This window comes from Ylistrum balloti, unplaced genomic scaffold (assembly GCF_031769215.1).
Source record: "Ylistrum balloti isolate Yb309-2 unplaced genomic scaffold, AGI_CSIRO_Ybal_v1 Utg370324, whole genome shotgun sequence".
NCBI lineage: Eukaryota > Metazoa > Mollusca > Bivalvia > Pectinida > Pectinidae > Ylistrum > Ylistrum balloti.
Genome location: NW_026782237.1, coordinates 1,143,096 through 1,157,729, shown reverse-complemented (window position 1 = coordinate 1,157,729; position 14,634 = coordinate 1,143,096). Strand labels below are relative to the sequence as shown.

General features: G+C 35.4%; 1 protein-coding gene across 1 annotated transcript in view; it reads left to right on the top strand.

Moving 5' to 3' along the window:
* Nucleotides 1-13,291, top strand: part of LOC132553406 (IQ domain-containing protein H-like) — a 32,986-nt gene extending 19,695 nt beyond the window's left edge. Inside the window, exons 10-24 of the mRNA XM_060217652.1 lie at nucleotides 2,644-2,777; nucleotides 4,999-5,076; nucleotides 5,522-5,630; nucleotides 6,956-7,183; nucleotides 7,784-7,934; nucleotides 8,516-8,691; nucleotides 9,003-9,275; nucleotides 9,516-9,704; nucleotides 9,922-10,042; nucleotides 10,371-10,645; nucleotides 11,575-11,757; nucleotides 11,928-12,053; nucleotides 12,611-12,672; nucleotides 12,831-12,939; nucleotides 13,205-13,291. Of these exons, the coding sequence (XP_060073635.1) occupies nucleotides 2,644-2,777; nucleotides 4,999-5,076; nucleotides 5,522-5,630; nucleotides 6,956-7,183; nucleotides 7,784-7,934; nucleotides 8,516-8,691; nucleotides 9,003-9,275; nucleotides 9,516-9,704; nucleotides 9,922-10,042; nucleotides 10,371-10,645; nucleotides 11,575-11,757; nucleotides 11,928-12,053; nucleotides 12,611-12,672; nucleotides 12,831-12,939; nucleotides 13,205-13,291 (2,301 nt within the window). The remainder of the gene's footprint in view (nucleotides 1-2,643; nucleotides 2,778-4,998; nucleotides 5,077-5,521; nucleotides 5,631-6,955; nucleotides 7,184-7,783; nucleotides 7,935-8,515; nucleotides 8,692-9,002; nucleotides 9,276-9,515; nucleotides 9,705-9,921; nucleotides 10,043-10,370; nucleotides 10,646-11,574; nucleotides 11,758-11,927; nucleotides 12,054-12,610; nucleotides 12,673-12,830; nucleotides 12,940-13,204) is intronic.
* The last annotated feature ends 1,343 nt before the right edge of the window (nucleotides 13,292-14,634 follow it).

The window sequence follows — 14,634 nt, the reverse complement described above, 5'->3', positions numbered from 1 at the left end:
TTTACAACACCAAGCCCAGCTCTCAATAGTATTCCTCTAGGGAAGGATGTCTCTTGGTACAAGTCGTCAGTGCAGTAGTATCTTGTAAACTGAACATTGATCTCTGCTAGTCTTTTATAAATCTTTATTTACCAGGAAATTCTTTCATTAATGAGCACATGGATACAGGGTTGTGATGCTAATGTTTGCTTGTGTTGGTCTGGCTCACTAATTTTCAACTAACCTCTCAACTTTATTTCAGGGGCCTAAAATACGATTGTTCAAGAAGGTATCAATAGACATAGTTCTATATAGCTATAGTTATTATGGACCATTTCATGATGTTTAAGTGAACAGTTCTGCCTCCTTTACAAACTTTTGTTCGGAACTGTCACTGAAATGTCAAATGGCAGAAATCGTTTTACTGATCACAGCATCTGTGGCATGAAAACTCACACAAGCCTACAAGTCGTCCTTTTAAATGCTCACCAATCACTTGGCTTCTGAGCGATTCATTTCCTTTTCTATCAGCTAATTGCATCTGTGTTTAAAATTTTAAATGTAATTCACATGACTTTTTTAGGATTTAATAAAAAAAAATTTTTTGAAACATTTTTGCAAAAACAGATGCAATTTGTTGTAAGAGCTATAATGGAAAATACTGTATTACCTAGACATGAACCAAACAAATTTGTTTATGAAGAGAAAAAAATCTCTGACTGAAGCAGCTACCCTTGGCTGACTCAGTAAGAATACCAGGTAAGTAACAGATTCACACACTCATACAGTGACAAGTTGCTGCTCAATTTTTAAGGAGTTGATACAGTCCCCTGAGCTCAACAAGATCATCCATATACCAGTGCAGTCGGCCAGCGCAGTCAGACCTGTGGACGTTACCTACCTACCACACATTAAGGTTCACTAAAATCAGAGCATGCGTCACCATAGATACAGTAGTTCTGCTAAAAACCCTTATTTTGTAGCCTTTAGATTATTTCTGTTCTGCGTAAGCTAACTATACGTACTACACTCTCCTGTATCTATTACTTGTTTCCGGCTCTTGTGTAATGTTCTGTTGACTTTTTTGTCGGCAGTTTATGTCATCTCCAGATTACAGGTGTCTATCTCTGGGAGGTTCCTCCATTGATATAATACATATAATATATCATATATAATGAACCATAATTATATGTAACACAGGTAAAATACTAGATGCAAAATACCACTATTTTCACAGCGGTACTTGTGAAAGTAATGCTGGTGGGCAATGGCTAAGTACTATCTCCGGGTTCCTACATGGATGCCAATGTAACAGAGGTCATTGTTAATTTCATTGCCCCTGCTAGGAATCGAACCTGAGACCCCTGGCTTACTAGTCTGACGCTCAACCAATCGAGCTAAAGAGAAGTTCTCTCTAGTCGAGCGGTATTTTGCGGCTAGTATTTACCAGGGTTACATATATATGTACACAATATCTCTAATGTTTAAATATGGTAACTACATTCTCCTCTTAGACAATGGTTGGTATAATACAATAAATGTCCTGTCCTTTCCATCGAGTGTTTCAGTGTTTGTATGTCCTGTGGTATCTACAATGTATTCATTTCTTAATGTCTTCATTTGTCAGTTAAGTTAAAGTTGTTTCATTTTTCAAGACATGAAATATGATCATTCTACAAAACTTTTTCTTCGCATGCTTCACTGCTGTAAGGATCTTGAGCTGATAACTGGACCATGTGTCGAAAACTCTCTTTTCCAATCATTGATTTCTAGTAGACTCTGATTTAGTCATCAAAAGGGATGAGTTGAGGCTGCTGAGGAAAATATTCCTTGTACTTACATGTTTCTATAATTCTTTCCTTCGATGCATATTGTAATTAAAAAAAAAAGAAAGAAAAAGAGATGAAGAAGAAGACTGCACATAGCTTTTGCTTTCCACCACTTTATGGACATCACACAAAATTGGACGCCATCAGAAATTTGATGTGTCACCTTACCAAGCACTTTTATTATTATTTATACATATTTTCACAGCACAGCTCCACAAGTATTTAACTAGTGTAAACTTCTATAAATGTTGAATTTATGTACTTTTACATACTGATTAGAACTGTTTAATATTCTATGATGTAAGATAACATGTAGGAAGGTGTCGGTGTTATGGACTGTCGGTGTTGGTTACTATTTTAACTGTATATATATAGTAGACCCTGTCTATACTGTCCCTTGATCTTAACACGTTTTATCACCTTCTAGATGATTAATTCATGCAATTTTGGAATAAAAAATAGATGATAAGAGAATGGCTTATTTATTTCTGAAATTGTAAAAAAAAATGTGTACAGATCTTAATTAAGGTAGCAACAGGTAAAACAATATTTACAAAATCTGACTTTATCAAAATCAACTTTACTATCTGCTGATGTTTATCATAGTTCTGTAGTTGTTTTTGTTGTCTGAAAAGTCATTGTTTGGATTTCATGTATAATTTTACAGATATTCTTTAACATTTAAGTCTAGTTCTTTGTCAGTGTTTAGACTGAAGTATCAGTGCTGATTTTGTGACGTTTTCTATGATACATGTCTGTCATCAGTTATAACACCACCATTCACCTGGAGCATCATACTTATATAATCTAATGTGATTAACATGTCTCTTTACAGCCACCACCTACCACCCCCGCAAGTGGTGACATCAAAAACCTTACCCACAGATTTGCCATTCAGAATGGAAAGATACGAGACACGTCTGCTGAGTTCTTGTCCTTCAAACAGCACTACTGTCTAACGTGGGGAAGGTAAAGATACTGGTATTTTGTCTGACAGTGTGTTTTATATCTTATTTTGATAGAGGTGTCATGACATTTCCTTTACTTTGTTTTACTTCAGGACGATGTGATGTAAAGTAAAATTTCTGTGTTTCATGGAAATAATTATGAAACAATAATATGAAAATCTATAAGTAAATGTAGACTCTGAATAACTTCTAACAAAAAAAATTCTCTTTATTTGTCACTGAAATCCTAGAATCTACCGACCGTTGGAAACAAGACATTAACATTCTTCATATACTTGTAGTGATAGCAGTGTCATGTTTGGTAAGAAAAATCAAGCATGGTGGATATTATTCATAATTTTTTTTTTTTTCGTGTTGTTTCATACATATTCATTGTTGTCTGTGATACATTTTATGATATACAGAATTTATGAACGTTTTCAGTTTTATATCTATGGGCACTGTATGCCTTTGCTATGGGAACACATTACAATTTTACGATTCACAGAAATTATGAACATTTTCATTTTTATATCTATGGACACTGTATGCCTTTGCTATGGGAACACATAACAATTTTATAATTTTCAGATTTATAAACATTTTCAGTTATATATCTATGGTCACTATGGTTGATATTCTATACACAGTAATAGCTTCTGCTATTTAGCTCGTACTCTCCACACACTGTTATCTTCTTCATTGTTTAATTAGTTTGGACCCAATCCATTTTCAATAAACCTAGCAACACAATGATAGCCTGAATCAAGATGTCCGTGTAGACAATATCAGTTACAGCACTCCCACGTAGATATTACTTAGCATTTATTATCAATACTTGTATATATTTGTTAACTCAAATAGTTTTGATGTTATTTCACCTGTTTTTGTATTATGATAGAGAAGTATCTGTGGGAAGATAATTCTGTAGTGTACATAGGTTAGCATTAGATTTGCAGGAAGTTATTGTGAATGGTCTTACGTCAGTATTTGATGAAATGATAAATGATAAACTTTATCTATTTTACAACAATTGCAAAACAAGTTTTTCCAACTTATATTAATCACTCTTGTTGACCCAAATGAAAGTGCGCGATGTGGGAGGAAAGCAGAGTACCCCAGGAAAACAAACTCTGCACATGTATTGAAAATGGCTGTTTTTATCAAACAATGTATACATAAAGATGTACATATATACAACAAATTTCAATAATTGTACATAAACAAAACTTTATTGTAAATATTATTTTGAGAAACAGTTGACAAGTCTAAGATGGGGGTATGAAAACACCCAATAACAACAAATTTCCATAGATGGACATATGCAAAACTTGGTTGCAAATAATGTTATGAGAAAAAGTTGACAAGTCAAAGATGGGATATGAAAAACTCCATACAACAAATTTCTATAATGTTACATACAAAACCTTCTTGTAAATATTGTTAAAACACAATAGACATGACTAAATTGTGGTACAACTTATCCACCAAGTAAGCATATTCTATGCAAAAGATGGGCTGCAGGGGAGGTAGTGGGAAAAGAAATTGAAATTCCAAAGTAAATGTACATGTTTGGTAAAAACATTAGAATATAAGTAGATTGTACAAACCTAGTTCCTCCATTATATCTCTGACCCTATAAATAGCAACAAATTGATGTATCTATGACCCAATTACTCGCTATTAATGGTCAGCCTCCGCTTGTCTATACAATGTATATTGCGGAATAATAAATCCCATTCAAAAACTTTTTGATTTATTGAAGAACAAACATTTTAGGTCACTCAGTAATTAATATTTAGATTAACAAAGTTAAGACCAATAACTTCTTCTGAAACATTTATAAGTTACATTAAACAAATTTTTGTATGTATCTAATTCTTAATTTATTTGAAAAATTCAACTTTCAGCTTTACATAAATTTTAGATGACATACAATCTAAACTACCTTAGAGGGGGAGAGGGGAGTCAATATTGTTTTAGTAAAGTATACAAAAGTTTGGTTGAGTGTACAAGGATACAAATGATTGGTGGAGTGTACGAGGATACAAATGATTTGTTGAGTATAAGGTGATACAAATGATTGGTGGAGTGTACAAGGATACAAATGTTTGGTTGAATTTAAGATCATAACAACCCTTCAGTGTAATGGAACAACACACAGGTATTTGTTGTAGTGTCAGATATCTCATAAATTATTTTTGTTTGGAACCATCAACCTCTTATCATCTCTGTTATTACAGCATTGTATCAATGATTAGACATCTAGAAAAGATGACACAGGAATTCACTGTTCCAATTGCCTTCATCAATGGAGACAAGTAAGTCTAGAATGTATTCAGTGCATATTTTTTTTTTTTTTTTTTCGTTTTTCAGGGTACAGTGATGCTTTAATCTGGGTATAATAGACTCTTTATCATCCTTTATATTAGAACTTAAGAACTACTTCTGATTTCTCATTTAAATGTATAATCAACACATAACTCTCTTTGTTAATGACTTGTGAAGTGACAATTAAAAACTATTTTTTTAATTTTTTTTTTTTAAAAAAAAAAAAAAAAAAAAAGTGCATATTATTATGTATTGTCTTTGATACCCTAAAATACATGATAATCTATTATCTCTTGAGATGAGGTGTTTTTTGTGATGTAATTTTCCTATGAACGTGACTGGTTTATGGCCTCAAGTGAATATGACTGGTTTAAAGTCTGGAGATCTGTAATGTTTGTCAACTCTTTGTCTTACCACTGACATTGTGATTGACAGACTTGCTGACTTGTCCTTGGAGTTTGAGTTGGAGAGGGCTCCAAGTACGGATGACTTACTAGCTGTCATTGTCAACCGAGAGGATGTAGAGGTCATCATGAACAGACCTGTAAGTACATCCATTCAAGTACTGACTCACTCAAAAACCTCTTTATCAGTAAGTAACTCCACCAAATCACAGAGTCACCCAACAACCTTTCTGTACCAGTAAGTACCAACACCCAAGCACAGAGTCACTCAAAAACCTCTCTGTACCAGTAAGTACCTCCACCAAATCACAGAGTCACCTAACAACCTTTCTGTACCAGTAAGTACCTCCACCAAATCACAGAGTCACCTAACAACCTTTCTGTACCAGTAAGTACCTCCACCCAAGCATTGAGTCACTCAAAACCCTCTCTGTACCAGTAAGTACCTTCCCCCAAGCATTGAGTCACTCAAAACCCTCTCTGTACCAGTAAGTACCTCCACCCAAGCATTGAATCACTGAACAACTTTTCTGTACCAGTAAGTACCTCCACCCAAGCATTGAGTCACCCAAAAACCTCTCTGTACCAGTAAGTACCTCCACCCAAACACTGAGTCACCCAAAAACCTCTCTGTACCAGTAAGTACCTCCACCCAAGCATTGAGTCACTCAAAACCCTCTCTGTACCAGTAAGTACCTCCACCCAAGCATTGAATCACTGAACAACTTTTCTGTACCAGTAAGTACCTCCACCCAAGCATTGAGTCACCCAAAAACCTCTCTGTACCAGTAAGTACCTCCACCCAAACACTGAGTCACCCAAAACCCTCTCTGTACCAGTAAGTACCTTCACCCAAGCATTGAGTCACTGAACAACTTTTCTGTACCAGTAAGTACCTTCACCCAAGCATTGAGTCACTCAACAACTTTTCTGTACCAGTAAGTACCTCCACCCAAGCATTGAGTCACCCAAAAACCTCTCTGCACCAGTAAGTACCTCCACCCAAACACTGAGTCACCCAAAAACCTCTCTGTACCAGTAAGTACCTCCACCCAAGCATTGAGTCACTCAAAACCCTCTCTGTACCAGTAAGTACCTCCACCCAAGCATTGAATCACTCAAAACCCTCTCTGTACCAGTAAGTACCTTCACCCAAGCATTGAGTCACTGGACAACTTTTCTGTACCAGTAAGTACCTCCACCCAAGCATTGAGTCACTCAACAACTTTTCTGTACCAGTAAGTACCTCCACCCAAGCATTGAGTCACTCAAACAACCTAACACTTCCTGATCAACAAGTACAATGTATACCACACAAGTATACATTCACATGTGTAGATATTATTCTAACACTGTACAAGTGTTTGTTGACTTATACAGGTTAAACAGTTCAATCGTTCAAAATACATAAAGTCATAATTATTCATTAGTACAATCCCATACCAATTCTTGTTTGGTTTTTAAGGGAAGACGATTCAAGGGTCCAAATGGAAAAAATGTGGCGGCAACTCGTATCCAGTCGTCTTGGCGGATGTTCCGGGATCGTTCTGAATACCTAGAATATCGTAAGAAGAAGTGGGCAGCAGGTGTTATTGCCATTTCCTGGATCATGAATATAAAGATGTCACAAGTCAAACAAAAACTCAAACAGAGTCGAGAAGATCAGCTGGAGGCATTCAGACGCAGGGCAAAGGTCAGATATGTCGTCACAGTCATTAATCACTGTAAAACATCATTTATGTGAGATAAATTTACTTTAATACTGAATACAACAAGTTAGACTTCAGATGAAAGAATCATGTCAGTAATTATGTGTTATCAACAAAGGTTTTACCCTTGAAATAATGTCAAATCTAAACCACTGAAGAAAGCACCAACATTTTGTGTCATTCGGTTAATCATTAAATGTAATATAAATTTTAAATCGTAATTCAGGTAAGTCATTAGAACAAGGCTGTCTGTTTATCTGGAAGAGATAGAAGTTTTCTTATTAAAGAATCAGGGCTTGTTAGAATATATCTGATTTCATGGAAGACTGGTTTTCAAGTATCTTACTGACTGTTAAAGTTTGAGGGTCAAGGTCATCATTCATAAAGAGGGTAAGAGACAGCAAACTGGCTCTAGACAGTAGTGAGCCTACAATAATCCCACAGTGCCATTGAACAGCAATTAACGTAGGTAAAAAGATGGGCTTATTACCAAATAAGTATGATATGATACTGAATTCATTAAGATGCTGACATCATCAGTTATCAATACCAATGTATCTAACTATGAATTCTTTACCTTACAGAAGTTTGCAATGTCCTGGGACAGAATCAAACAGTCTAAGAGAGTGATCATCCACATGTCCTCTCTGGGTCTATCTCAGAATATAAGGGACACCATCCATGAGTTTGGGATCCGACAGAACACACAGATGGCCCGGCTCTGTGATATCCGGGGTAAGTACTTCATTATTGGTCTATTAACATTTGTCCTGTACAGAATAATGAAATCTCACTGACACAGATTTATATCTTGTTACATGACAATCAGCCAGGATCAAGCTATATTAGTTACTGTTATGGTTCCTAGGTATAACTCCTTATCTTGGACTCTGTATATGAGATTTTAAGCTTTAGTTTCCTCAGGAGGATCTTGTTCCGACTCCTGGGTTATGTATATTTTTAAGTTAGAAATTTTAGATGTTTCAATGTGATGTCTGGGGTAGCAATATTTTCAGCAGTGCTTGCTTAGGCTCAGTTATCAATTTTCTGGGAATGATTTTAGTTCTCATGGTAAATCAGACTAGAGATATCATGTGTCAGTTTTCTTCTTAGCCATATGAGGGTTTTAGATATCTGTTTTACTGGTAGCAATAATTTCCTGACCTCTTGCTGACCGCACTGAACCAGATATGATTGCTACTTTCCTAAAGGTCTATAGTACCTGACTATATCCCTACACTAATAACAATACAGATGTTTTGATTACTAACTTGTTTCTGTAAGAATTCTCGACATGATTGGTTGATTTCTTACAGATCCCAATGTGGATGTGATATTTATCTCCCCGGTTCCACTGAGTGAGGAGACGCTCCAGTACTACAGCAAGCTGCTAGGTCTCAAGGCTGCCATTGACTCAGGCAATGTGGAGGATCAGTGTGTCATGTCGGAGCGGTATCGCATCATTACCCCTGATGCTATCAAGAGTTTCCCTGTAATTATTACACTTTATAATTTATAGTTTCATGGGCTAAACTTTATGTGTGATTTGTCAGTCAGTATATAAGTGGCCTGCCATCATACTGTGGATCATCATTGAAAAGCATTTCAGTCTGTCACCAAAACTTTGGCTAAGAAAACCTATGGCAATATAAACTTTTAATGAATACCTCCAATAGATTATACATCACTTGGACAAATATTTGTATCACATGTTCTAACCTGAAGTTTTCATTAATTGCATTGAAAGATTAGTCAATGACTCATAGTTCACAAGTTTATTATTTCCTTTGTTCTATTTCTCAGACCCATAGGATGTGTCTGTCCACGCTTCTAAAATACAGTCCACGCACCATCAAACGTATAAAACACTTAATCAAGGGGCGGGAGGCATATATTGTATCTGGAGTCCCCCACAGTGATGACTTGGCTGTGGCTGACGAGCTTGATGTACCAATCTTGTCACCGGAGCCAGAAGTAGCACACCTATACTCCACCAAGTCTGGCTGCAAGAGGATCTTCGCTAGTGCTAATGTGGACCTGCCTCCTAGTGAATATGACGTATACAGTCTTGGACAGGTGAACAGCTTTATGTTGAGTTGTTAACCTGAATGATACTCTTTTTAAACCTTGATAATCAGGATCATTTTTTCACACCTTTTGCTCTCAGATATTTAAGAAAAAGGAACCCTAGACTTTACCTGATTTTTAAAAGTTGATATATTAGGAAAGATGGATACTATATGAAAAAAGTCATTTTTGTTGAGGTAAGCTGTGGACAGCTGCTTTACAGAGTTTCTCTTTACTTCCTTCTTCCAGCTACATGAATGTCTGGCACAGCTAGTTACAGAAAACCTAATGGTGAAGCGCTGGCTGTTTAAGCTTGATGACGAGTTTGATGGGCGTGGCATTGCCTATTGTGATGTGACAGAATATCTGCAGTGTTACTCATGGGCCCTAAAGGAGTCAAGACGGTACGGCGAGAAGTGGAGCAAAAAATGGGCACAGGTATATAGAGTTGTTCATTATATGTTTAAAGAAACCAGAGTTTAACCTTTACTGGTAAATATTTGAAAGTTTGCTTAACTTTTGAATCTGTTGTTATATTTCAAAATTTTAAAGATTTTTAATTTCTTTTTGTTTTGTTTGTTTTTTTATCAGTTGTATACCACTGAATGCTTCAAACAACTCTCTTGTTAAAATATGTCCTGATATTCTTTCTTAGGAAGCTGCATATATAAAAATCCATGCAGAAATAGCAGATGTATTACATGCTAACGCAAAACCAGTCCATACAAGTATTTATACGACCTGGGAGAAATTCCTAGAGGCTTTCCTCAGTCAAGGTAGGCTGTCTTGGAACAAGTTTAGCACAGTAGACTGTCTCTATCCAAATACTGTTAGGTATACTGGTAGGGCAGTGTACTCTTTTCAGAATGCCAAATTAGTTTCAAATATTTTAAATAATTGAATTTCATTTTAATAATTTTGAATCATTCCTTTTCATGAAATAGCACAGTGAACCAATCGTATTGTTAACATGAAATGAGTTTTTAACAGATAATCTTACCTTGGAAGTAACTATGATTTGATAAACATCAGTCTTTCTGTATCAGTTGGGTTACAGGGGATAACTTGTGTATTCTTAATCAACAAAACTTCACTCTAATTCAGGTGGAGTGATTGAGGCATGTCCACCGTCGGAAAGCATCACGACACTCACTGTGGATATGATGATCGAACCAAACGGCAAATACAACATTGTGTGTTGTGGTGACCAGATCCATGCAGAGACACCGTTCAGTTGCTGGGGTGTGTCAGTACCCCAGTCCTCTGTTGAACCAGATGTCCTCAGTGTCGCTTGTAAAAAAATTGCAGAGGCCTGCAAAACCAGGGGTATTCTGGGATACTTCTCTGTCGACTTTGTGACGTTTATTGACCCTAAATCTGTAAGTTTAACTTGTTTTATTTTACTATTGAATGATACAGTTAAAAGTCTAGTCAGTCTTAGATGGTTGTTGTATTCTATTGGAAAACAATTCTGTTTTTGTTCACTGCATGGCTGTACCACCTATCAATATCAAAATGTTGCAGCACATTTCCTTTTATTTATTGTCTATTCCGAAAAGGTTACCTACCGGGTATTAGTATAAAAAAATGTTTATATTGATGTAAATGTTGAAAAAATGTGCCAAAATCAGTATCAGCAGACATATGACCTGTTGATCTGTGTCCCTTGGATTAGATTGTAATTGTGATGCCATTTTGTAATGTTGTCCTTCTACATCCCTCAGATTGATAGTAATTGTGATGCCATTTTGTAATGTTGTCCTTCTGTATCCCTCAGATTGATAGTAATTGTGATGCCATTTTGTAATGTTGTCCTTCTGTATCCCTCAGATTGATAGTAATTGTGATGCCATTTTGTAATGTTGTCCTTCTGTATCCCTCAGATTGATAGTAATTGTGATGCCAGCTCTGTAATGTTGTCCTTCTGTATCCCTCAGATTGATAGTAATTGTGATGCCAGCTCTGTAATGTTGTCCTTCTGTATCCCTCAGATTGATAGTAATTGTGATGCCAGCTCTGTAATGTTGTCCTTCTGTATCCCTCAGATTGATAGTAATTGTGATGCCAGCTCTGTAATGTTGTCCTTCTGTATCCCTCAGATTGATAGTAATTGTGATGCCATTTTGTAATGTTGTCCTTCTGTATCCCTCAGATTGATAGTAATTGTGATGCCATTTTGTAATGTTGTCCTTCTGTATCCCTCAGATTGATAGTAAATGTGATGCCAGCTCTGTAATGTCCTTCTGCATCCCTCAGATTGATAGTAATTGTGATGCCAGCTCTGTAATGTGTCTTTTTTGTCCCACAGATGGAGCAGCGACTCTGGGCACTAGATCTGAGTCTACATTATAGTGACAGTCTGGCCATGTTCCAGCTTATGTCTTATGTTAGTAACGGTGCTCTCGACCCAGTCAAGCATGTCTTCAATGTTCCAATGAACAAGCAAGAGAAACGTCAGAGGAGACGAAGACTTGCGGGTCAGGAAGAAGAGGTAACTGTTGATTAATGTACAAAAATGTACTTCCTGTGCGGTGCTTTTCTGTTACTTTCTGATCCAATTACCCAGTGATAAAAGATGATAATGTACCAATAATAATGATACTAGTATTTCACTTTCGTCTGGTATATACAGCTTTATCTAACACTATCTGTGTTTTACAGCAGGAGCCAAACACAGGTCGCTTTGGAGTGATGAGTACCCGTCTCCTGCACACGAACCTGGCTGTCGTCCACTACAGCGTGTTCTTCCAGATGTGTAGGGCCCATGGCATTGGTTATGATATCAAGGTACACACAGTAGTATCATATTATAATAACTTCAGTTGATAGTGTAGCTGGACTTACTCAGTTTTAATCATATTTGAATGATAAGTCTTCATCTAGCAATATAAAATGAACAACTGGTCTCTCAGTTTCCATCTGATTTGTTTTGATTACCAGTATGTACCACTATGTCATATATTTGTGTACATGTACCAGCTGTATTGTACACATGATCAGTTTTAGTTGGGGTTTTTTTTGTACATTGAACATTACAAAACTTTTCAAATAAAATTTTGTGGTTCCTTGATTTCCATAAGTACATTTTCTTGTAGTGAAATTTAACAGTTATCACTTCTATTGACACGTTGTGTGCTTTGAGTGATGCAAACTTCAGATTTGACAAGTTAAATTGTCAACTCTTAAAATGAACTGTCGATATCTGAATCGCTAACAGTAAACCCTAGATTTATCATTGCGTCAGGATTTGATTGCAGTTTCTCTCTCGTTTACATCTGATTTATGATTTAATCAATATTTGCTGAGAGATTACTATTAATCAAGGCATTATTTTCTATTTTCAGGAGAAACAAGGAACAGTATTTACACTGATAGACAGTTTTAACAGAGAACGGTTGGGAATGTTGTAAGTATATTTTATCATTGATCAGTCTTGTGTAGTGTCTATAACTAGATTATTCATTGCCAACATCAATATGATCTGATTTTTTCAAGACCAGAAACAACTATGTCTTATAGTAGTAGATCTGTCTGTTGATGATTCTGTTTACATCACATTGACAGGACTATTGGAGACAATCTACAAGGAGCCTTGGCTACCTTTGCTAGGAACATGTCAGTCATCCACCAGGAAATCTCTGCACCTAACATGCAGGGCGAGACCAACTTTAAGGTAATTATTTAATAATATTGTACTCTCCACGGGAAAAAAATCCAGTTCTTTTCCCAAAAAGTATTGACTATTAGTAAGATTTTTTCATCAAATTACTAAAGTTCTGTAAACTTTCTTTAGGTCACATGAGAACCATGATCCACACAAGATGAAATATACCTCACTAACAAACAATACAAATTATATTACGGTTTGGAGAATTAACAACAAACTAAAGCTTTAACTGTTTGTTTGTAAATGATACAACCATGTATATCTATTACAGAGTGCAATAGAAGATGTAGAGGGAATTCTGGGTACAACAATTGAGAATGCAGATGAGCCAGATGAAGAAACAAATGACCAGTCATGAAAATTCCCATACAAGGGAGATAATTAGCAAAAATTCACATGTGATTTCTTGAATTTGACATAAGTTTAGTGTCTCATTTATTTTTCATTTGTTAAATATGCTTGGCATTGTCAGGAAACTTTTTGTATAAAGAAAAATGTGAAATTGACGATATATGAAAAATCTGGGAATTTTTACCCAGAAAAGGCATTTCAAAATATTCTCAATAGTGAATATACCGCCATTCTAAATGTCAGGTTATATGACAATGAATGGTTTCTGTTTTAGATACCATTCACAAAATAAAAAGTTTCAACAAAACCAATATCTACTGGTGCTGTTGTGTTCAGCATTAAACATGTGGGGCCAAATCACTTGATATGATAAACTTATAACACAAGTTTCTCCAAGAAAAGATAAAGTATATATATGTACATGACTGTGATATTGTTAACTGTTTTTCTGTTGTCTTCACTTTTGTGGGGGTATTGTATATTTATTGTTTTACTTACAATGTACTGTGATAAATACATGTACAATTAAAATTATCTGTTTACTATCCTTTTGGATCAGCATTAGCTGAAAAGCAACTACAATTTACTAGGTATTTGGAATTGTGAGGTATACAAGATTAATGTACCATGTCCATACATATGATTTGGCTACAGACTACATAAGTTAAGATTTAATTTTTACTTAGAAATACCAAATCTTGCCGTAATTCTGACAATGCAGAGATAATAAACTCAGATATCACAATGCTATCCAAAAGCTCAATTTTTCTACACATGGGAAATAAAAACTTAAAGGCAGAAAATTTCAAAAGGGTTAAATTTTGTGTTATACTGCATGCACAGGAGAAATTTGTTATAAATATGGTTTATGAATATGTATGTATGTCATACTAAATGAAGGTGATTATTGGTTATATCTGCTTCCAATGTTAGTACTAAATGCTCTCAAACAACCATCACTAGCTTTGGTATTAGACACTGAATGGAGTGAAGCATGATGTGTTAGATTATTTTCACTTTCATATAGAAAATGGATCTTCTCTGTTCACAAAATCGGTCATCAGTCAGAAAAAAATCTGCTTTTACAGTTCTAAATGGGTTTACCACATTAATTCAAAAGAATATATGACAAAGATGTCCTAGGTTCTAGTATCTTTCTTACTGCTGGAAAGAAAAAAAATCACAACATCAAAGAAAACTGATTTAACATTTTTTCTTATCTTTTATTAAGCCAATGCATAAGACATATTTATTCTAATATTTTTGTTTTGAAGTGTCAAAATATATCTTGCATCAGATAAAATATTTTCATGTTCCTTTCAAATTTTCCTGTTTTTGAATTAGTACAAG